Below are 23960 nucleotides of genomic sequence, written 5' to 3'. Positions count from 1 at the left end.
TTTCTGTGAAACAAACAGACCAGGTGAAAACATTGAATAACGTAGTTTCACGTCACAAATCTGTGTTTGTCCAACACTGCTGGGCTCCGTGCAAACAGCCTGCAGGCCCTGAACCTGCTAATGAGCGCTCACCTTTTTACACCTCGACATCCTTGGTTGTAGTTGGGTTGTAGTTGGTTATGTGGTGTTAGTAGTGGTGATGGCAGCAGAAGGAGATGAAGATCTATCACCCCTGGCCACACCTCAGGTCCAGTGATTTGTCTCATTTAAAATGTTTGCTCTGCTTACTGGTCGCAAATTTCATCACGGCCTCCAGAAATTCACCACGCTTTTCTAAAGGCTTTGCAGCGTATTCATCAAGCTTTTCATTCTTCAGCTTCTACAAGCAAGTCAGTGCATTCAGAGGGTCGCTTTAGAGTCGTTAGGTTTCTTTAAACGTATCCACAATACAAAGGTGTTGAGATTTTTATTAAAAAAAATAAGATAAGTAAAAACACAGTGGTGTAGACCGTACAATGGAATTCTTACTTTGCTTGTCCCCTTAAATTAGAGTTATCAGTAGTATTAGATAGTATTGTTCAGGAGTCTGATGATCTGTGGTTAGTACTTTTGATTAACTTTTTTTTGTTTTGTTTTGTTTTGTTTTTTTTTTTAAAAAAAAAAAAGCAAGTACTCTAATACTTTAACTCAAGTAATAATCTGACTTCACTTGTATTGGAGTAATATTTGACCAGGAGTACCTATACTTTAACTCCGGTAATAGGGTTGTGTATTTTGTCCAGCACTGGTGAAACTTTTGCTGAATGTATATTTGTTCTGTGCTGCTCCCATGAATCCTACACACTGCTCCTATAAGAAAAATCTTCTTCTACAAGCAGCCAGACAGAGAAGCGTGATGAAATCAGGGTTAGGTTGTAGTTCAGTTACAGTTTCAGTCAGTGGTTTAAAGAGCAGACAGCTGAGTGGTCTGACACTGAGTCCAAACTTTGTTGTTTTTTTTTTTTTCAGGTAAAGAGGAAACCGCTGAAGGTAAAAACCAGACTGTAGAGATGGGCCAGACTCTTCCTCTTACCTCCTGACCCCTACGTACACGCTCCTCTCTGACTCTAAAGCTTTCCTGGACACATTATGGACCTTTCTTAAAACACACACATACACACACATGCAGACACACACCACTGACATCCTAGAAGGTTTTAAGTACCTTATAGTCATGATTTGAAGTTCATTGTATGTAGGTCTTACTCAAAAAAAAAGTTATTATTTTTTTTTTCTCCTTTGTGTTTGTTGCTCTTTGCTTCTTTTGTGGAGCCATTTTTAAGAAGAAAAAAAACAAAAAACAGGATGGACATTTTACAAACGTTTTAATCTGGTTATGATTGTTGCTTTTTTAAATTCCCTGGGGAAAAAAAAATCCTACTGTATCTCCTGACCTCTTCCTCCTCGTGTCTCTGTTGCACAATGTTTTTTATTTTCAAGCTCACCAGATTTACTTACACAGTTGTATTTTGTAAATACCCACGTGCAACTTTGCAGTTCAAACTTTTTGAATATCCAAGACGTTACGAAAATGGCTGAAATATGGGAACATCAAAGCATAAGATTTGTGCATTTAACAGATGTACCGACACCAAAATTTTATAAACTTTGGTATGTTTAGGTTTCTAACTTTGGTATGTTGAGGTGCTTTAGCTTGGTTATAGCGTCACAAGGCCCCGTAGAAACTCTGCAGCCTCTTAACTGCAACCTGTAATGCTTTTCAAGGCCTTTTGGTTTGTTTCCAGTGTGTTCATGGGCAAATTAAAGCTGGCAAACATTTCTGGATACTGTGCTCCAAGCTCATCCCCAAAAATGGTCCGGGGGGGGGGCTCTGAAACCGAGCTGGGTTTGAATTTTTTTTTTTTTTTTTTTTTTACTGCTGAAGTTCACGTTGGAATGCATAAATGATATATTACTATACAAGTATGTGTTCAGGTTTTTGTTCCTCTTTTACAATGAGATATTTTTTGTACTTCTGTCAGTTATTTTGCCGGGTAAAAGCCTGCTATGAAGCATCGAGTGAGTGCGGGTTGTGTTGATGACAACTTATTTTTGATGTAGTTAAAAGTTTGCCTATTCTCATGATCATATTTAATTTTTTTTTTTCCAGAAAATAAATGCCTTTAGATGTTAACCATGCAGTGGATTTGTCCCCGTCACCGGGTTTATGAAGTGCGGTTTTATAAACACATTTTTTTGGACAGAACTATTCAAGCACCAGTAATATATTTTTTCTTTCCCTACATGCTCGGCTTTTTCAGAAATAATTTCAGCTAGCTGGCATACATAAAGGAGCAGACGTAACCCAGGAGAAAACGTCCCTAAACCACGTCATCTTGATGCATAATATATCACGTTTACATAGACAGCTACAATCCTAATCCTGTTACTTTGCATTATGTGGAAAGTCATCCGTTACAACAAATTCCATGACTTTCTAAAATCTTCAATGATTTTTTTTTTTTTTTTTACTAATTCCATGACTTTTCCAGGCCTTGAGAATGAGATAATGAAATTCCAGGTTTTCCGTGACCGTGGGAAACCTATTAAAAAAAACACCCAAGACACAGAGAAGTTGATTTTCCACTTTTTTTAATCAAAGAAACATGACACTGTCACAATAAATAACCATGCTTTTTTTTAATATACTGCTGATGCTCGCTTCCAAGGAAACAAAAGAGGAAAATAAGTCTCAATCCAAATGGAGAAACCGAGATGCAACAGCCCCTTTTTCTACGCTTCATCGTCGTGCAATATTGTACATCGTGAGAACACCAGGAAGACGGGGAGGAGGAGAAAGGGGCCTCTTTTTTTTTTTTTTTTTTTTTCCTTTTTTTTTCTTACAAAATATAGATCCAGCCATCAATGGTGCACTCTAGTGATAATGAGACGGCTCTTTATCAACAACTGGACTATTTACAAGTCGAGATGGTGCGTACGCATTCTGCCGCTGACTGTGAACCCTTTTGGGGGCTCTGGGTGGAAACTGTTCAGCGTCAGTGGAGAGGGAGCACATTAACCCCGGTGTAGGACTGTAATGTGCCACTGTGTCGGCAGAGGCTGAGCTGGAGGGGCAAGCAAAAGGAAAATTTGTTTTCAAAAGAAAGGCCATGTGTGACACCCCACGTCTTTACACTCTGAGCATTTCACAGTCCATGTACCTCAAATCAAAGTGAAAACACGGTGCGGGCCTGCCATCTGCTGCAGAGGAGTTCCAGCCTCTTTTAGACATCATTCAAAGACCTCAATGAGCATTTTATTTGGCTGCGTAGTAAAGCATGTTTGGGCGTACAGGACACCACCTATACACCTCTCTCCATTTATATATGGCCAAAGTTCTGATTGCTGGATTGGATCTGTGATTCATGGTAACGCTGTCCCTCTTGAATGATCCACATCAGGATTGAGAGGGTGAGCAGATCCTTTAATCCGTGGCTGAGAGTGATTGCTCTGAAATGAGTGAAAAACAAAACCACAGCATTGCAAACATTCACAATCACTCTTTCCTTGAGGTGTGTTTCCTGTTGGTGCCGGGCGAATCTGAAGAGAAAATATTCCAGCGACATAATTCAACAGAAAAAAAGGCTTTGGTTCCCCACAGATGCCACACTGGGTGTGCTTAAAGTGGCCCGCCGAGCAGAGCTTCAAGGTGTCTCTTCTTTCCGCAGATTGAAAAGAGTCTTTCCAAAAGTGTGAGGGGATGTCGAACGAAGCAGATGCCCTCCCGTCACCACGTCATTTGGCCAAATGAAAGAAAAAGGCAACACAGAACATGCAAGGACAAAAAAAAGACACAAGGCTGGATTGTGGTGGAGCAGAGAAGGTGGTATGTAATGTGACCTTCAGGGGGGCCTGAGCCGGCTGTCACCTCCTGTCCCAGGCAGGGCAGGGTTTTAGTTGTGCCACCCCTAAACAATCTCACAAATAAGAAAAAACAACAGGAGATTGAGCAGGCAACTGCCAGGTGAGAAAAAATACAAAAAAAATCATCAGTATCAGGTTGAGAACATGAAAAGATGTTTTACTGTTTACAAGATATTTTCATGTTAAGACAAAGATGTTTTGTTGTTCCCAGAAACTTTTCTTGATATAAAAAGAAAGTCTGTAATACCAAGAATGTTTTTTTCCTAAAAGAAAAGTTTGTTATAAGTTTTGTGTGTGTGTGTGTGTGTGTGTGTGTGTGTGTGTGTGTATATATATACAGTAAGTTTATTATATCAAATGTTTTTAGACAAGAAGCTTCTTGTTTTAACATGAAAAGTTTCTTGTTGTAGAAGAAAGCCTGATTTTTGAAGAAATATTTCTTGTTATACCAATAATGTTTTTTCACAAGAAAAGTTTCCTGTAAAGGAAAAGCTTTCATTTTAGAAGAAAAAATTCTTGTAAAAGAAAACCTTTTATTTTAGAAGAAAAGTTTGTTTTAACATGAAAAGTTTCTTGTCGTAAAAGCAAACGTTTCATTTTATAAGAAAAGTTTCTTGTTACAACATGAATGTCTCCACAAGAAGTTTTGTGTTCTAACAAGGAAAGTTTCTTGCATGTTGGAACATTAGTAGTTTGCACTTGATTGTATGTGTAACTGAATCATTTGCTCCAGTATTTTTCTTTGGGTGCTGTACTTAGTCACCCACCAAATTGTTTGAAGAAAATTTTCTTGATATAACATGAAAACATATTCTTGTATAACAAGAAACTTTTATTGCAACGAAAAAAATTCTTATAACATCACAATATCTTGAAAAAAAATGTGAAAATATGTTTTTAAAACATGAAACTTTTCACGTTATTACCTGATACTGATTTGTTTGTTTATTTTCTGGCCTGGCCGTTCTACTCTTAAGTAATTTAGATTTCGTGTGGATCGCAAAGGCATAAAAAGATATCTCTTCATATAATTGTAAACTAGGCATAGTTTATATTTAAAATAATTTGTTTTACAGTGCCGTGTAAGAAAAAAAGTATATCCCCGTCATATTTTCAAATTTACACTCATCTATTTACAGAAAACTTTTTTTCCCTCTGTGCAGATGTTTGGAGAGTGTCTGTTTGCTCTCTAATTCTACAGACAGAAAAAAATAGATAACTTTTGCAGGTGATTGATAAACTCGAGGAAAAACCCATTACACTGCTCAGTGCAGAACACCATCCAGTCAAGTTCACTGAATCCAGCATGACCTTTTCAGTATTAAATGTCCACAAAATAAAAGAATCTAACATGAGGTCCAACTGGTTGCTGGAGGGAGTTAATGGTTATGTGCTGTGCGAGCAGTCTGCAGGATTTCCTTCATACCTGAACCTGGAAAACCCACCAGGCAGTGGCAGTTATTTGATTCTTTGCGATATTAAAAAGGAACAAAAATTTGCGCAGAAAGAAAAGATTCAGAGCCAATATAAATAAAAGGCGTGGAAGACAAGATGCATGAAATCGGTGGCTTATTACAGGGATACACATTTGGAGTTAGTGGAGGAAAAAGACAGCTTAATGGACAGATTGAGTCAGAGAGGCAACAGGGTAGTGTGCATATTGGCCATTGTGGTGCTACCGGTGTGTTTGTAGCAAACTCGTTGTAAAAGAAGGCTCAGACTGCTGCGGTGATGGGGTGGAGTCTGTAACAAAAGGCGATGGTGGAATGGATGGCGGGGGGAGGAGCTGATGCTGTGATGAAGGAGTTTGGGATCCTCACACCTGGCTGCGCTTCAGTTGCTGAGCAGCAGCTCTGTCGCCGCTTCCACGTCCCAGGATTTTGAAGACAAGGCCGCTATTACTGCATTCTGTTTGAATAAAAAATTATTGTAATTTGAAAATTAAACATGACAACCTTTTGAGCAGCTTTTTTTTAGAAACCACAAATGAAATTTATTCTCTCTGTGGTGATTACGTTTGAAGAAAATTCACCTTATTCAGAGTAAATTCTTTGACATTTACCACCTGCTCACTACTGTCAAACAAGGCGGCAGCTGATTATATAACTATTCTAATTATCAATTAATCTACCGCTTATTTTTGTACAGTAAAACAAATGCCTATCAGATGTTCTCTGAGTCAAAGGCTACATACTCAGATGTCTTGTTTCATCTATCAGCCTGTGAAAACAAATTTTTTTACTTCATTGTAACAAAAGATGAAGAAAAATTTAAAATATTTACATGTGATAAGGCCTCCTGTGGCACGACTATTTTCAAAGTGGTACCTTGAGCCCTGACCTGAAGTTGTGGGAATGAAAAAGGGTTCTATGGGTACCCACAAACCCCGCCTAAACTTAACCCATAAATCAGTAAATCTTTTTCTGCTTAAAATCACTGCACTCCCTCAAATAAAAGCTTTTTATGTCTTTTTAAAAATAGGAGCCTATTTGAACAGCAACGACTTGCCGAACACATTTATTGATACATAACACATTGAAAAAGTACTGTTAACATATTAAATGTTAACGTGCACATCAGATAATTACCCATATTAACTTTAAATTAAAAAAACACACTATATCACCATACCCTTCCATAACTCTCCAATATTGACATTGTTTTCAAGTAGTCTATAAACTTCAGCAGTAAATAAAATTCCTGAAATTCAGTTATGACTTTTGGTTTTGGTTTCTGTTCAATTTCAATGAAAACATTTTTTGGGGCACCACAGCTTTTTGCTGAAAAACTGCTTACGTAGTGTTGTCACCAAACTGGAATGTCTACTTTTTGATACAATACCTTGTCAAATATCCATATTTAACACTCATTCAAACCATCAACTTTTATTTAAAAAAACAAAAATGATATAACATAACAATTTCAACTTTTACTTCCTTGGTTAGCAGCAGAGAACAACGGAATGACTGTAGCAAATATTAACTGAGAGAGGTGCTAGTACGCTTGTGTCAATACTCGATAAATCAATATTCTTGACAACACTACAAATACTATTAATCACTTATCAAAATTGTTACCTATTCATTTTTAGGAATCGACTAACTGTTGCGGCTTTACTATCAAACAAACCTGCAAACAAACATATCCTTGTTATGGAATAATAATAAAGAGAGTGAGTGGTTCTGACCTTATCAAAGCCCATGGCACAGAGTTTGTCTATTTTGCGTGTGTAGTCGGGACAGGAGACGGGAGCGCCTGCGTAGACGTGAGACCACAGCCTCGCAGTCTGTTTGAACATCTCTGGGTTCTGCTTATACTGAGGATGCAGAGAGTAAAAACTCAGTGAGGTTAAATATCAAAAGATTCAGCAAACAGTGAAGACAGACAGAGTGTTACAAACATGTGTCTCACCTGGTTTGCTACTACTGCATCCTGTGGATCATCTGGTTCTGCGGCAGCGAGCAGAGCCTGTAGAGACAACAGCACCGTCCGCAGGGTCATAGCAGCTGCCCTGAGTGAGACAGAGTCACAGTTGGAGCGGGTTAATTGAGGGTGTTTGAGACACACCGAAACATTGACAACAACAGGTCATAAGGTTCAGAATCGTCTCACTCACCACTGGTCTTTTAAAATGTCCAGACATATTGCTCCTGTCACAGAACTGATATTAGGGTGCCAGATCTTTGTGATGAAACGCACCTATGTAAAGACAGGTGTGAGAGGTTAACAGGATAACAATGGGATGATTTTGAGAGAAAAAAGAGCCACATGTGATGTACAATGAGTACATTTACACACACACACTTGTATCCTGGGCCCTGTTCTTTAAATTTGGCACTGCTAGTTCAGGCCAACATGCTGTTTTTAGGCTAAAACAATCGTTTATTTGTTCTCTGAAAGCAGTTTTAGGATGGATTTGTTCATCCTGCACTCTTACTCTGAAATGAAGACAAAATGAGACTTGAACTCATGATCAGCATTCATATGACTGGCTGATCATTTGACAACAGTTACATGAAGTTGGTGTGTTGGGAGCTCTCCCAGCATGCACTGGTGGACAGATTAATGGACCAGTCTTGTTTTATGTGTAAACTTGTATCTTTACAGGTGTCATTTTGTCCTACAGTGTGCTCCACCATGTTTCCATGATTTCAGGCTGTTAATCATGAGATATTATCAGTAAATGTTGTTAGACTACAAGTGAATTTGGTGCATGGTGTGGTGAGGATCTCCTCAACTGACATGCAAGAGACTTTTACAGTTAGTAATTATCATAGCCTACTATTAAAATTAAACCTGTGCTTAAAAAAACTCTTACAAAGCAAATGATGAACACCTTTCAGCACAGTGACTAATGCAGTTCATGACTTAATAGGTTTTAGCATTAAATACCAGATTTTGTTTTCATTTTAAAATAAACACCACTGTGGCTCAAGTGGTCTTCTTACACTCACAATCTTTGAGCCGTGTTTAAGTATTTTTACTCAAAGTATCACAAACTACATTTAAATTGGTTCTTATTTGCATAGAGACATTAATTTTGTTTATATTATATCAGGTAGAGGTATAGGCAATTCATTATTATGACAGTTTAGTTGTGATAATTATACCAGTAATCTAATAAAAGCAAGCTATTTGTATTTTAAACTCACTCAACTTTCATTCATATGGTGTGTAGTAAAATGCTTTGGTCATGATCCAGTCAACTCCACGAACTAAACAGATTTTAAGAAACTTAATACATTAACAAATATATTGATAGTGCAATGTAGAATTGCTGTGACAGCAGATTTTTATTCCCATCACCCTACATATGAGCCTGTTTCCATGATATATTTAAAATTTCAGCCTCCTTTATATAGCGATATTCTACCTGTAACCGGGTTTCTGTCTGCGCACAGGTGTGTCATTGGTGTGTCTTAAAATCTGAAAAAAAAAACCCTCTGTTTTTGTATTGAATCAAATCATCAGTTTAGGATGAACATAGATTTATTTTCTGGTTGCATTTATCATTACAGTTTATTCTCTGCATTATCTACTTTAAACTTTCTCTCTCATTTTAGCATGAAAATTGTCACTGGATTGTTACTGTGTCTTTGATCACTGTTATTTTTTACTGACAAAGTACTATGTCACTAAATTTGAGGACACATCTGTGCACATGGCAAACGGTGATCGAATATCTACATAAGATGTTCACAGGCCACATTAGATTACTTCAGCTGGCATCTTCAAATTCCTTAAAACCGGTTAAAGAACACGTTTAAATTCTTGAAACCACATTAGGTTTGATAGTGTCACTCAAGAGGGACGGGGAGGTAAAGAACACACAGATAGGAGCAGCACTCACCTTTGGTGGGTTAAAAGGATAGGTTTCTGGGATTTTTATTTCAAGTTGATATCTGCCCCCTTGTTAGAAAAAAAGAACATTTTTCGGCATGACAAATCATAAAAATGTAAGTCTTTTATCAAATGTCTTGTCAGTTCGTTGTTATGTTGGTCTGGGACAATACCTTCATATGGTGTGTCTGGGGGACCTGCTATCTCCCCTCTCAGCTCTGTGAAGTTCTCATCCACCAATTCTACTTTTATCTGGTTTTTACTTGTCTGTGGGTTGGGACAAAGGAGAGGGACACAATAAATTAACCCCTGTGTTTCAAGGAATGACAGCCAATAAGGTTATGTCTTGACATGCCTCTATCAAGTATGAAACCACATACTTTTACATAAAAAAAATAGTAATAATTGAAGCTACAGGCTTTGAGACATAACTGTTATTTTCTGCAAAAACAAATATTAGTTTATTCCACATGAGGAATCAGGGCATTTAAATGAGTTAGCATCATAGATAGCTTGCTACTGTAGCTAAGCTAGCAAAAGTTGACATGAATACAAACCTATAATAAAAAGACTTGACAGGCATTAACATGACAAAATATACACTTTACACAACCAAAACACTGCCCTAATGAGACCTACAGTTGAAAAGCGTTGAATAAATATGATAGTTTGGTGAACGTTATATCATAACACCACAGGCTAATGCTAACTGTGGATGAGATGTCAAAATAACGCTACCGTTAGCGAGCTAGCAGCTGCTAACCCGAAGTGTCAGTAACTAATTAACGCTAGGAGATACCTCTGGTAGGTTGTTTAAGGCGTGTGCGTTAGCCCACGAAAGCTAGAGTTGTTTTTGTAAGGTAATTACGCAAAGTTATGTGGGACTGTGTGTTAGAAACCGAGGGCCTGTCAGTTGACAAAGCCGAATCCCCGGTGTTTCCTGAACACACCCACCTGACACAACAGGAGAGGTTGGACCAGACACTGATATCGAGCTAAAGCTAGCTAAAGTTCTTCTGTTTAGGCCTGACCTGCTGCAACACGGGACCGGGACCTGGCGTTAGGTAATTTTACTCTCTGCCATGACGGATACAAACATCTCGTTATGTTAATTAAGTTGAAACAGCGCAAAGGGAGGAGCTCATTGGATGTAAATATGAGCCAGAAAAATTACCGCACCTCTTCGCTTTTGAGAACTTCTTTGAACTCCCGCTTGATCCTTTGGACCGCGATGTTAGCCATGGCTGTGTGGTCTTCTGTACCGCTGCTGCCTCGAAGCAAGACCCGGGGCCCCTCTCTCTCTCTCTCCTCTCTCTCTCCCTATGTTGTCTGTCTGTATGGGGAAACACTGCCTGCTCCGGTGCTTTCCACAGTTACGGCGCTCTCCTTTCACTTTCACCGTCCACCGCTTCTTTTCAGTCCAGAGGCAGCTCACCGTACAGTCTCCAGCCTGCTCCCAGCGTCAGTCGGTCCAGAACATGCTCACTCAGTGCAGCTACATGGAGTTCAGACTGAAAGCTTCATGACTGGGCTCTGTCACCTGCGTAGAGTTCTTTTCAAACTCACCTTCAGGTTATTTCTCATCATGTGCTGAACACATCGGTTGATTACTTGCACTGGTAAGCGTTAGCATCTCCATTCATCTGACTGTGATGAATTTCATCATATTCTTTAATTTTTGGATTATGTAGGAAAATATAAAAGTAAGGGTAGAAAGCAGGGGTAGCCGGATTATCGGCCGGGCCAATTATTGTGGCCGATATTTGGCATTTTGCCGATTATCTGTATTGCCGATAAAATTAACTAAATAAAAAGTGCAAAGAAAGTGACAATATGGGAGGAAGTTTAACTTTGTAAAAGCGTAGGGAGCTATTTTCATTAATACATTTTTGTTTAAATTCACATGGTGTTATAAATAAAAGTTGCTGGGGACTTGCTGTTTATGATGTTGAAAGTCTCAGTTTTTATTAAACATTTGCCAGAGGCATTTAAACAAAGTTTTTGTTGGATTTTGTTACATTCAAAATTATGAACGTCTACAGAAAGATTTTAATTTTTATTGAGAATGCATATTGGTTCCAAATATCGGTTTTCAGTGTCATTACCTCTAATAATTGGTATCTATTTACAGTGCAGACACTTCAACTGTGGTATTACAGCCTCATTTTCATCTCCTACTCTTTCTGTGACAGCTGAGCTGTTTTCACCACAGACACTTGAAATGAAAATTGTTTTTATGGCTGTTGTGTAAAAAGTGAAGAAATCAGTCAGCTGATGAGCAAAGTGCTTCATTGTAAAGTTGCTCCAATAAACGTTCAACAATCTTACTGATCTATTATTAATTTTTTGGCAGTGGTCAAAGAAGTACTTAGATCTTTAACCAGGGTCAAAATAGCAAGACCCCTGGAAAAATATCTGCAAATGTCTTGCATTTTAAATCTTACTCACATTGCCATAGAATGCCAACTCTTACTGTTATACTTTTATAGAAGGTAGGTTTATTGGTCATTTTAAAAACCAAATTTAAAAAACGAAATTACATATTATATCATATTATATATTATATCATTGAATTATTATTGTTGTTGGATTTGACATGACGTTTTGTTTGTAAAATTGTATGCACTTTTAATGTAAAGTAAATACAGTTGCTAGATATCTGTAGTGGGGTAAAAGTACATTTTCCTCTTCAGATTGCAGATTTTGCACGCCCTGTACGAAACGGTACAGCTTTCTTATAAAACTGTTATGTTGTACAGCTTTAACATGGTTTGTCTAAATAATAGCATATCTTTTTTCATATTTTTTTATGGCTTGCTTATTTCCATTTCCTGACTTTTGCAGTACTTTGCCTTTATTCTTTCTTTTGATGTGTTTATTTTATGCACCAAACACCAAGGCAAATCCCTTATAAGTGAAAACTTTGCAGTGGACCTTATTCTGATTCTTCTGTTTTTGAGTTGAAGTAAAAAGTAGCTGTCAATGTAAACACTCAAATACAATTTTAAGGTATTGTACTTAAAAGTATAGGAGTCACATTCCACTTCTGTGTGTTTGGTTACACAACTGTACAGATGTTGTGGCTCGGCTTGTCTGCCTCTCTGCGTTGATAGGCAGCTAGACTTGTTTGTTTACTATCCAGACGGCAGAATCGTTTCTGCCCGCGATTGGCTTAAAGGTCCGCCCATCAAATTTCTGAACCAATAGGAGACGTTCTCGTGAATCTACCTCCGCAGTTCCCGGATGTCAGTGGAGAAGAATAGCTGGTTGGTCTCACGTGCACCAAACAAAACACAGACGGTGGGTTGACATGTCTGCAGTTTAATGGTCTCTGTGCTGCAGCAGTGCAGCCCGGGCCCTGGACTGAAGACTTCTAACGCTTTTTAAAACCCTTCGGAGACCAAGTAAGTCGTGTTTCGATGCCGTTTGCTTTCACATCTCCCTCTAACCATGTTTATTATTAACAGTGAAAAAAGAGGCAGTGCCGTGGGTTTTCTCTTGCTAGGTTAGCAGCGAGCTAGTCTAATGTTAGCTAAATTAGCTCGAAAGCAGTACTACGTGGATGTAAAACTCAGTGGTTGGTTAGCAAAAAGTCCTGATAGCTGTCCTTGAATGTGTTTCAACAGGGTCGATGTAAACTGGCTTGAATTCGTTTGTTACTCACTCAAGAAATATGCAGGAAGACACCCATGGAAAATATAACGCCGTCCTGTTTTGACCTAACTATTACAACTTGGTTAAAAGCTAGCTGTGTAAGTCAGCAGAGTTAGAATCCTATGACAGTCACGATTGTCAAAAGTTTAATCATTTTGTGGTGCAGTACAGATATCTTTACTTCTCTGAGCATATAAGTATATTGTAAAAATAGAAAACTTGTTTGTGTTTTCACTTAATTGTGGTATAGACCAAATCTGTATTGGCTTTTTGCAACTATACTGTTACAGGCATTCACATTGGCCATTAATATCAAGGAACTGTGGAACAGAATAGCCAAAGGTTTATCTAAGGTTATGTAGAAACATTGAATCAAAACTCAGTAGCTTTTAAAGTCAGCTGATCCATGTTCAAGTACACAGCAGGGATGAGATTTCATTTCTCTGGTGCCCATGGTTCATTTAATACTTAAACTGTGCAAACAAGGTGGTCAACATAATGTGCAAACAGACAACCCGGGGTGCCAAAACAAACACTGTACAAACATGAGAATTCTGCAAAAACAAGACAAAATAAGCAAAAAAAAAAAAAAAAAATCATTCAATCATACATTACATTCTTTGTAACACAAACAATTAATTTCCAAATGGAAAATGTACTGCTCTGCATAAACTGTACCTTAAACATACTGTACTATAAAAAAAAGATCTCCCAAAAGCAATATATGTTGATTAGTATAAAATAACAAGGGAATTACCTGAAAATAAGAGAAAATGAGTTCAAGAAAGTGCTTAAAATTATATATATATATATATATATATATATATATATATATATATATGTATATGTATATATGCATATGCATATGCATATGCATAGGTATAAAAAAGCCAAAAAATATTTCATACTAAAATATTTCTTTTTTTTTCTCTCTAACATAATTTTGAATATATAATTGTGAGAATTATAAATGTAGTTTTTGGACTTTTTTTTTATTTGTGTGATAATAACTTATAATCTCCCACTGCAGTTTTTTTTAGCCAATTTCTTATTATAATCTTTTTTTTTTAACTTTTTTTTTTTTTTTGCAATATGCTGGACTTTTCTTGCCAAGTTGCTCATTGCCTTTTTTTTTCCATGTTTTCGTTAGAAACCAAACCAATCTCCTCAAATTCCAGGGGTTTAAATGCTCCTAAAAGGTGTCTGAAAGCAGCACACCAAAACTGATGCTGATGGAGTTTCTAAAGCGTTAGACTGTTACAATAAAGTACATCGCTGCAGGGCAAATATGCATTCACATAGTGTTCAAAAACTTTACAGGGGGCATATGGTGCATTTTGGCATGTTGTACCAAAACTCAAATGCAGAGGAACCTGTGACAGCACTCACAAAGCTGGATAACATGCAGTGAGATATTATAGCCGGCAGCTGAGTGTGCTGCTGTCCTTGGCTGAGCAGTCTCCTCCCTCTAATCTGTGTGTCTCCTGTGAAACAACAATAGAGCACAGCACTGACAAGAGGGAGCATTAGGTTTCTCTCCCTTGTTCATGTACGTCCTACAGTCGGTACTTTTGCTCTGTTCCAGGGTGGACACCCTTTGTTGAAACATGGCAGAGGGAGGCTTTGACCCTTGTGAGTGCATCTGCACCCATGAGTATGCTATGAGGCGCCTCATCAACCTGGTAAGTCTTGGAACTGAGTATCCTTCACCGTCACTTGAAATCTCAAGTGGCAGACCTCTGACAGTCGAAGTGCAGGGGCAGGTCAAAGTATTCCAAGTATGCTGTGTGAAGCAAAAATACTACCTGCTGAAGTCGAGAGAAGGGAGCAAAGAGATTAACGCTTGACACAACTTGGAAGTAAATGTAAGTCTCAGCCAAAGAGGAGAAAATGAAAAGCCGCCTGCTGACACGGAGCCAACATATCCTGGTTCCTGCTTAGTGTTTATCTTGAGAGCCTATCAGTTCTGCCTCATGGAGGCGTTTCACTCTGTTGTACTGGGTGCTGCCATTTTTTCATTTTGCTTGTGAATATTCTCCGGCTCTTCATAATAAAAAATATTCATATTGAGATAAAGAAGGAATACAGGTCGTTAATATGTTTTTTCCAGTCTGCAGGTGTCCTAATTAGCTTTTTGTGTACAGGTGTAGCTTGCGTGGCGAGCTGCAGCTGGCTCAGAGCTTGAACCCACCCCTGGGGGTTTCTGATTTGCATGCAGCAGGAAAGGGTGTTGTCAAAATAACTGAAGAATTTACACAGCATTTGCCAGTCAGATCATAGAGTATATTTTAGGAGGTGGGTGGAGCTGACACGGATGGTTTGCATCATCCACTTGTGAATGTGTACAGTTGGGAACATTGACGTGTGGGTCATTTGTTTCATAGGCCTAATGTAACTCTTAAGGTTTATGTCAGTTTTATTAACAGAGTGTTTATAGACTATCTGTGTTTTCTCTCTTGTAAGACCAGTGTAGAGGTAATCACAAAACAAATAAGTTATTCATTAAAGTCATGGTGTGCATGAATTACTTATTTATATTTTTGATTTCCCTCTTGTATGACACCTACCTTTTTCCTTGTATAATTTCTATTTCAGCTCAGGCAATCTCAGTCCTACTGCACAGACACAGACTGCCCTCAGGAATGTATGTATGACCACATCAGACCTCTTGTTTCTTTTATTTTATATTGTGTCATATCCTGTTCTGGAATCAGGGACATTAGTGTCGATTACATGTGTGAAGTGCACCAATGTGTTCTGTTTTCAGTGCCGGGTCCTACTGGGCCAGTTGGCGGAGGAGGTGAACTGACCCTCTCCATGGTTCTCATGGGATGGGCGGTGCTGGCTCTGCTCCTGTTTCTGTTTCGCCCATCCAGTCTCAGGGGTACCCGTCCCACAGGCAAACCTACTGGACCCCACAATGTCAGTATAGATCACACTCCACCTGCATAACATAGGGGTTTTCAAATATAGCTTCACTACTGCTCTGCCTTCTTTATTATGACAAAAAGTACCACATGGACAAGAAATAATCAGACATACGTAGAAGTGAATGTATTGAAAGGTATACTATGCAGCAGGATTGGGTCGGTTTTAAAATTTTCAAACCGGTTTGATATTGAACACCTGATTAGTATACCAAGTTAAGTATGCCCTTAACTTAGGGCCACGCTGTGGCATCACATCGCAAAACATCGGTCCACACTGAATCCATTAAATGCTTGCCTTTGCTATGTTATGTAAACAAACCTCGTAAATATCAGCTGTGCACTTATGATCACACTGGATATAGAACCACTGAAAAGATGGATGAGTAGCTTACTTGCTTTTTTTCCTACGTTTGTTTGTATCGTTACTTTTTAAAACAGAAAACACGCATTTTATATTTTGATATTTTGCATGCTGGAAATTACAAATATTATAGGCAACAGCAAGTAGCCTAGCTTGTCAATAGCGATCGGTCATTTACCACGCCAGAAACTCTCAGCTCTTTGGTGATTTCCCTCCAGTCAGTTGCCAACTTGTTTTGGTTCTTGCAGTGAAATAATAAGGAGGTATCATGAGATAAGAAGAGAAGATAATTCCTCAGTTCAGCTGCTCATCCACTGTGGTACTTTCAAAGCAAGCAATAGGAATGGCGGCAAATAAAAACAAGGTGTCGAATAAGCTAATCTCAAAACGGTGTGCCGTGTTACTCGCAGTTGGTTACACCTCTTTAACAACACCTCTTTTTTAACAGCTTCATTTCCAAAATGTTGCCATTTTGGCACAGTTTGCTTGAGAGACTAACTCTGCCTTGTCTCCTCTCATCACACCCCTTGAAAACACACAAACTTTCTAGTAAACAAACAGTGTGTGCTACTCTGCTTTTTCCACCTCCACTGAAATTTAATCTCCTTCGTGCTGCCGACGCTCGACTTGGCAGTAAATTTCACACGGCCTGTCAGAAAGTAGTCGCTGCTTTAGTTTGTTTTTAAAAAATGTTAATCACATTGTCATATTTCTTGTTACTAATGCAATAGTTTGATTTAGCATTGTGACATCATTAAAAAAAATCAAGCATAGAGCAGAAAAATATCACTGCCACACCCCTCCAGTGTTGTTTGCGAGGGATAACTTCTGTATGAGTTTATCCAATTAGTTTTCGGGAAATTCCAGCAGTGTATCTTTAAGATACTGAAAATGACCCTTCATTGTGCTCCATTTCAGTGGTTCTTTATTTGTCTCATGCTAGTTATAAGGCCTTTCAAAATTATTTGCTCCTTTGTTTTCAAAGCTGAAAGACCGAGAAATATAAGAAAAATAACATACAAGGAAAACAATTTTTACAAACAGCATATACCTCACTCACTTTGTGACCACACACTTGGTTCATCAAAGTATGATGGAGAGCTGAGCAGGACCCATTGTTCATGTTATTGTCAAATAAAGATCCTGGGTCATATATTTTATTTTTACAAAATGTCAGGGTTCCCACAGTCATAGAAAACCTTGAAAAATCATGGAATTCCACAATCTCATTTTCCAGACCTGGAAAAGTCATGCAATTAGTACACAAATTAAGAGTTTTTCTTGTCTATAATGAAATCAATTGTTTCAACAATCTTTCGGGGATAATCGTCCACATCATGTAACATAACAGCAAAATTATTTTCTGTAAGTTAGCTGTTGACACGTAGCAAGTAGCTCTAATATGCATTGACCTAGGGATGCAAGATACACTGTTTGGGCATCAACATTGTGTTGCACATTAGTCATATCAAATGATGTGCAATCAAGTCAAGTAAAGCACATTAAACAACTTATTTGTGGCTTGATACGCATGGAAATCTGGCTTAGTTGTCATTCACCATGACTAACACCAACCAAGCCTCCGTCCTCTTTAGCTGCATTTGTTATGGGAAGTGAGACTCTCCTCTGTGTGTGTGTGTGTGTGTGTGTGTGTCTGTGTGTCTGTGTGTCTGTGTGTCTGTGTGTGTGTGTGTGTCTGTGTGTCTGTGTGTCTGTGTGTGTGTGTGTGTAGCGCTGTAACAGGGCCAGACACAGTGAAGTACATCCTTTTCCAAAATGGAAATTTCAGTCCATGAAAAGTTATGGAAAAGTTTTAGATGTTGTCGATGAAAATCTGTGGGAACTCAGTTATGTATTTGATGTGTTATTTATGGTTTATGTTAGTTATTTATGGGTCAAATGTCCAGTCACAGCCACAAATAACTGAGGTAAATTTTTCCAGTTTTTAGTTAATGTTATTGCTGTTGTATCGTTGTGTTAGTGAGGGTGCATGAACACTATCAGGACCCTGAAACTGAATGAACTAAATGGAATTCAGCCGTCATTAATTCTGTTATGTAAGCCTGTGCTTTCACTCTAATGTGTCAAATTGTCTTCCATAAAAAGGAAATTTTGTTTATATGTAATTTAAGAAATTTGACGTGCATCTGCTACATTAGTGTGTCAACATTTTTTTGGTTTGTTTGACTGTGTAATAGTGAGGACAGGCCTAGTTTTGAAGGACAGAGTGTATTTTTTAATTGATCACAGACCAATCTGTTCAAGAACTGTTTTATTTCTCTATCAGCTGTGACCGGAGGCATTGTGTTTTGGGGGTTGTTCATCCCATTCTTGTGAAGTTAATATCTCAGAAAGGATTTTTTTTAAAATTGACACAAGTGTCCACTTTGACGCAAGGATAAACTTAATAGACTTTGTTGGTCTGAGGTCACTGTGACCTCATAAAGCACATTTCTACACTAATTATGACAAGATTTCACACAAATCTCTATTAAGACAAAGTGATGACATTATCTAACCAAATTATAACCGAAATAGCAAAGGTAAGCTTCACTGTGACATCATAATGTTCTGCTGAAACTCTTTTCTTGCCATTACTCAATGTCATTACTCAGTAACAGAAGCGGAGATGTTTGGTCAGATACTTTACTCCTTTGCTATATGTGTCTAAGCAGCATGTTTCTCATTGAAAATGATTCACTGGAATCATACAAATCAATATAAGGATAACTTCCATTTTGCCAAAAATTACACCTAATACCTTTTATTAAATTAAAGTCCTCATGTGTACTATATGAATCTGGACAGACATGGATGTAAACTGAAACTTGACTTGCTGGTAGAAGCATAAAACCACAAGTAATTCTAAGGTTGTTTTTCTATGCTTGTCAGGTTACAGGAAGCAACACTCTAACCAAATGCAGAAGTCTTCCATACATCTGCTATGTTTCGGTGGCTAGGTCAATATATGTAAAGCGTGTATATCAGCACGTATTTCTCTAAGAAAGGAAGCAGAAACTAAATGTTTCTCATGTGATGTGAACCAGAGCTGTGTTTGAATGTGACACAGCCTCGGCTCTGTGTGTACACAAATACTTCAAATACTTCAACATTTTCACATGTGTGTCAAAACTTTTTTTTATTCAATCAGTCAGCACTTTTCATACAAGCAAAACTAGTACCTGGGTACATGGGTAAAGAAAGCAAGACTTTGTAATTAATTAAAGAAATAAGAGTATTCATTATAACCAGGACCTGAAGTCGCTCTACCGTAAGTGAAGAAACACCAGAGGCAGGATAAAACCCAAAGATAAAAACTACTAAATAAATATAATATTAATAATAAGTAAATAAATAAATAAAACACTCTAAATAGTAGATAAAAGGTAAAAGAAAGGATAATAGCACAAATAATAGATTAAAATGTTAAAAATAGTAAAACAATATACCATCTAGTAAAACAATAAAACAGACTAAAATGAATAATAAATAGTTAACACATTGATCGTTAAAGTTTAATTAAAAGCCAAACTATAAGGTGAATAAAGGCATAATCACGGTGCTGGTTTCAGGATGGCATCAACACTGTTTTTTTCCCTATTGTTAAGACTTTTCTTTTCTTGTTTTGGGTCGCAGAGGGATGGCAGAGAGCCTCCAGCACCACCTGTTGACTAACAGCGGAGGGTACCGGCACGCACCCACCTGCTCTGACTGGAGCTGCAGTTAGGGACTGTGACCTGGACAGCACCATCTCCCCATCATTCACATATCTTTTGCTTTTTTTCTTATTTTAATGTCATTGTGTTTTTGGGGTAGATCTGTCTTTGATTGCTTTTGCTAGAGCCCAGCTGATACCGAACTGATGAGGCCAATATCGATGTGAAACGTGAAAATGCTAATGTTTTTACATAGACATACAGCATAAACAGTTTGGGCACACACTGGTGAGAAGAACCTTTGATCAGGGACTGTCTAGGAAATTTAAATAACAATACATAAAAACACAATTTTGTCACAAGCCAAACTTAAATTTAAGAGACATAAGTACTAAAAATATTGTTTCTTTTATCTGCAGATACATACAAGTCCGTTTGACTGACAATACTGGCCGATAATACCAGCATGTGGTTATATCAGCTGGGCTCTATGTGAGAGTCACGACGCCTTTAATCTGAAGGCAGGGCATTGCTCTTAGTCACCCGCCCATCTGGTGCTGACTGATGTGCAAAAAATCAGATGTGAACTAAAATGAAGGAATGTGTCACATGGGAGGGAGGAGGGGGTTAAACAGTTCTTACTGAGTGATCTCGGGTGGCGTTTTTTCTCTGAAACATTCCTGTCTTTCCACTATACATTTACATCTCTAAACAGTGCCAGTTATGATGTCATATCATGTAATGTTTTGATAGCATATTTTAACCAGCAGAACGATTAAATATAATACATTTATATGGAAAAACTAAATTCTGAATAGAGTGCTGTAGGGATGAAGTTTAATTTGTAGGTCGACACGGAAGTTAGCGTCACACTGGTTCTCTCGTCAGAAATCCAGTGGGATTTTTTCTTTGGATTATGGCAGAAAATAAGGGATAGGGGAGTAAATCAATAATTTCATATTTGCTGATATCACAAAGTTTTGAGTTCAATTCAATTCAGAGGCCTGTGATTGATATGAGACGATATCAGTAAATGTCTTCATCATCTTTTTCTTCGCCTTGCTGCTAGCACTGTTTGAACGTTAAGGACTAAGTTTTGTTCAGACGAAAAAATGAGTTTGCAGCCGTGCCATGGGAATTTCAAAGTAAAGGCGTATCTCAAGAATGACAATATGTATCAATATTTTCACTTTATACTATTGCAGAAAAAACAAACACTAGATTATGCTCTGATAAATATTTAATACAAACACTCCTGAGGTAACATTTTGAGCTAAATGCTTTTCATCAGACAAGTTAACACAACTTCAAATACTTCCTTCCCTGTCACATTTTATAGGAAGTATTTAATGGTGTGTGCATCGTTAACTTGTCTGATGAAGAACATGTAGCTAGAAACGTCCCCTGGATGGTAATTGTATTAAATATTTATTGCATAATCCTTGTGTGGATTTTGGATTTTTTACTCTTGTATTACCTATTTTTTTTGTCATGTCGATGTGCGTGCTTTCGTGAACTTTTTGTTTCACTTTGCATTGTTGAACATTGAATCAGTGTTGGTCCACATCAATTCATCGTTACACCCCTACTCTGTGACAAACAAAAGTTTATAATACTTGTTCGATGTTTTTTTTTTCCAGCACGATAATCTTCACAAATAAAAACCACTTTCATGATTTTTAAAGCGTAAATGAAATCCTCAGAAGTGAGGCTTGTGACACTCTGCAGTCTCATTTAGCCACTTGTGAGGAATTGCCTTTTTTTTAAAGACACATAAAAGCTTCAAAATTCAGGAGTGGGGTGTGTGCAGATGCATTTTATGTTGCAGAACAAAAAACTGAGAGTCTCCTAAGCTTGTGTTAACAACAGACCTTATTTCTAACCAAAAAAATCCATTGACCTCAAAACGAGAGAACCGGGAGGGCTAAAACGCTAACTAATTTCTGGGTTTTAGGACTAATTTCTGCAGCACTCTATGAGGATTACAGTAACGTGGCATATTGATTTTTTTAAAGCAGTAAATTTTTTTTCCTGTTGTTTACATCCAGACCTCTAGTAGATGACATATTCCAGCAAATAGTCCGGTCTGTTGTATGAACTGTATTTCCAAGAACACGTCTGTCCCTTTAAGTAACTGTTGGTTTGTAGTAGAAGTGATTGAGACGGCAGTGACGGGTCTGTTGAAGAAGCTTAGATTTGACAGTTAAAAGCTCACATTTCATTTCACAAAGTTTAAATGAACTGGGTTACAGGTGCACAGACAGTGGTTAAATGTGGTCATTGTAAAACAATATACTCAGCACAAACATTTTATTCATATCAAAATGATTCCTTGTACTGTAATTGTTTAGTAGTTAAAAGATAATTGTACTCTGACGTAATAGTAGCAGATAATCATATTTTATTAGCACTTTTGTTGTCGTTTATGAATGAAGGCGGGTTGTTCATGATCTTAGTGATCTTCAGCAGCATTTATGGGAGTAAATCCAAAGTTTCTACTGCACAGCTTCTATATGATAATATGTCAGTGGAAAAGGTGCAATATCAAACAGTGCCAATGTAACTTTAAAGTTCTGGTCTTAGTGGTAATTCAGAGACAAACGTCTTGTGAAAAAAAACAGCAATATTTGAGCTCATTTTTACTTTGAGATAAGAAGACGAGAGACGGATCTGCAGCGGAAGTCTTCTTTCCCGTTTTTTCTCATCCGGGTCATTTTCTTGTTGATTACTCTTGGTCCAGAGCTCTGTTTTATACATGACGAATCTTACATCTAAAGGATTTTATAGAAGGTTTATCCGCTTGATGAAAAAGTTGAAAGGAAATTAGTGAACAGAAAAATGGAAACCTCAGAACAATATAAAGTGAATGTTGTTTTGTTCCATAACATGTATGTAAATGACACAACTTCACCGCAAACCACAGCCTCAGAGTTACTGAAGAGAGTCGATCCTTTGATACAATCTCAAGAAAAACTGAACATTATAATGAGTGGTATCTTTTTTTAATGTCTGTCGTTGGCTATAGGATTGTGGTACATGATAGAGAGTTTTCTGTTTTTCTAGTCACTGACTGTATCTTTGTCGTGCCCCTGTCATGGTAACATGGCTATTTTGTGTCTGGGCCCTGGATTATGTTCCAGGGTGCTTGTGATATCAGACGTTACATGGATGAGTCTTTAAATTGAAGTGTCTTTCTTGAATACGTGGTGTAACAGTTAAGAACTTGGATATGATCATCACAACAGTCTTCAATGGCTACTCTTTATTACTGAATCAGCAAAAGTCCTCTAAATGTCTTTACATCTTTCCAAACTTGCTTGGAAGATGGCACAGAGGAGATCTGAGGAAGGAAAAAGTTAAGAAGTTGTGTATAATTAAAGGGAAAGCCATACTGGATTGTTGAGATGAACAAGTGGATGATGTGGTACCACAGAGACCTTGATTTACACTGTTTCTGTCTAAGAGAAAAAGGGCTTCAACTATGCACTTTTCCTATAACAAAACAAAAAATAAAAAAAAATCAGTCTTACTGCCTGACTGTTTTGTCATTAGTTTTTATATTCCTGCATTCACTAAGCCAGATATAAACTATATAGTGCTGTCAATTAAATATTTTATTTTCTGACTTTTAACACAATTACCTGTAATACTTTGTATTTTCCCAGTCCATAATTACAACAAAGTAATATAAATACATAACAAATGGTATTATGCAACTAAAAGCATTTTCTTAGGAAAATGTTTTGCTATTTTAAGCTTTTTTCATACATTCACTCTGCTACATTTGTAGGAAATTATACAAAAAGAGTTAAACGTTTATTTACAACGTGAAGATTTTAAACTCAAACATTCGTTGATCCTAAAAAAACATGATGCTCTCTTAATGCTCTTAATAATTACTTGCTCAATTATGACATTTAAATGCTGCTTATATATAACTGCATAATAGCAATCCATTAATGCATTATATAATAACGAAACACTGATTAGAATTCAATTTTTTTAAAAAAACTTGATACTTGAGTGCATTTTGCTGATAACTGCTGACACTTCCATAATCTTAGAAAAACTTGATTGCAAAAATGGAAAACATGAAAACTTATGTTTCAAACACTG

General features: G+C 37.5%; 3 protein-coding genes across 5 annotated transcripts in view; 2 read left to right on the top strand and 1 right to left on the bottom strand.

Moving 5' to 3' along the window:
• pds5a (PDS5 cohesin associated factor A) overlaps positions 1-2173 on the top strand; it is a 31268-nt gene extending 29095 nt beyond the window's left edge. For both annotated transcript variants that reach the window (XM_042484932.2, XM_042484933.2), the window contains exon 33: positions 1009-2173. In XM_042484932.2, coding sequence (XP_042340866.1) covers positions 1009-1012 — 4 coding nt within the window. In that variant the 3' untranslated portion in view covers positions 1013-2173. The remainder of the gene's footprint in view (positions 1-1008) is intronic.
• A 441-nt stretch (positions 2174-2614) lies between these two features.
• ube2kb (ubiquitin-conjugating enzyme E2Kb (UBC1 homolog, yeast)) lies at positions 2615-10959 on the bottom strand. Of its 2 annotated transcripts, XR_015776177.1 has the most exons (8): positions 10423-10959; positions 9417-9510; positions 9254-9312; positions 7520-7602; positions 7315-7414; positions 7091-7219; positions 3201-5811; positions 2615-3104 (listed from the first exon to the last, which is right to left on the bottom strand). XR_015776177.1 is itself a non-coding variant. In XM_042484935.2 (7 exons), exons 1-7 carry the CDS (start codon positions 10483-10485, stop codon positions 5737-5739), a joined length of 603 nt encoding a protein of 200 aa, XP_042340869.1. In that variant the 5' UTR covers positions 10486-10959; the 3' UTR covers positions 2615-5736. The 2 variants fall into 2 exon arrangements, 1 of the variants encoding a protein (XP_042340869.1); XM_042484935.2 differs by having other exon boundaries at positions 2615-5811.
• A 1531-nt stretch (positions 10960-12490) lies between these two features.
• Positions 12491-23373, top strand: smim14 (small integral membrane protein 14). Its single transcript, XM_042485287.2, has 5 exons — positions 12491-12647; positions 14483-14579; positions 15493-15541; positions 15665-15819; positions 19825-23373. The coding sequence occupies exons 2-5, from the start codon at positions 14505-14507 to the stop codon at positions 19861-19863; spliced, it is 318 nt and encodes a 105-aa protein (XP_042341221.1). The 5' UTR covers positions 12491-12647; positions 14483-14504; the 3' UTR covers positions 19864-23373.
• The last annotated feature ends 587 nt before the right edge of the window (positions 23374-23960 follow it).

Source organism: Plectropomus leopardus, chromosome 3, assembly GCF_026936395.1.
Source record: "Plectropomus leopardus strain MGB_pleo_1.0 chromosome 3, ASM2693639v1, whole genome shotgun sequence".
NCBI lineage: Eukaryota > Metazoa > Chordata > Actinopteri > Perciformes > Serranidae > Plectropomus > Plectropomus leopardus.
This window is presented reverse-complemented; position numbering and strand designations above follow the sequence as displayed.

Coding starts and splice junctions, on each gene's coding strand:
- smim14 (XM_042485287.2), top strand. CDS start 14,505: ATGGCAGAGGGAGGCTTTGACCCTTGTGAGTGCATCTGCACCCATGAG. Junction 15,542..15,664: donor CACAGACTGCCCTCAGGAAT/GTATGTATGACC, acceptor TTCTGTTTTCAG/TGCCGGGTCCTACTGGGCCA. Junction 15,820..19,824: donor AACCTACTGGACCCCACAAT/GTCAGTATAGAT, acceptor TTTGGGTCGCAG/AGGGATGGCAGAGAGCCTCC.
- ube2kb (XM_042484935.2), bottom strand. CDS start 10,485: ATGGCTAACATCGCGGTCCAAAGGATCAAGCGGGAGTTCAAAGAAGTT. Junction 9,511..10,422: donor AAGTTCTCAAAAGCGAAGAG/GTGCGGTAATTT, acceptor CCCAACCCACAG/ACAAGTAAAAACCAGATAAA. Junction 5,812..7,090: donor GTGCCATGGGCTTTGATAAG/GTCAGAACCACT, acceptor TTATTCAAACAG/AATGCAGTAATAGCGGCCTT.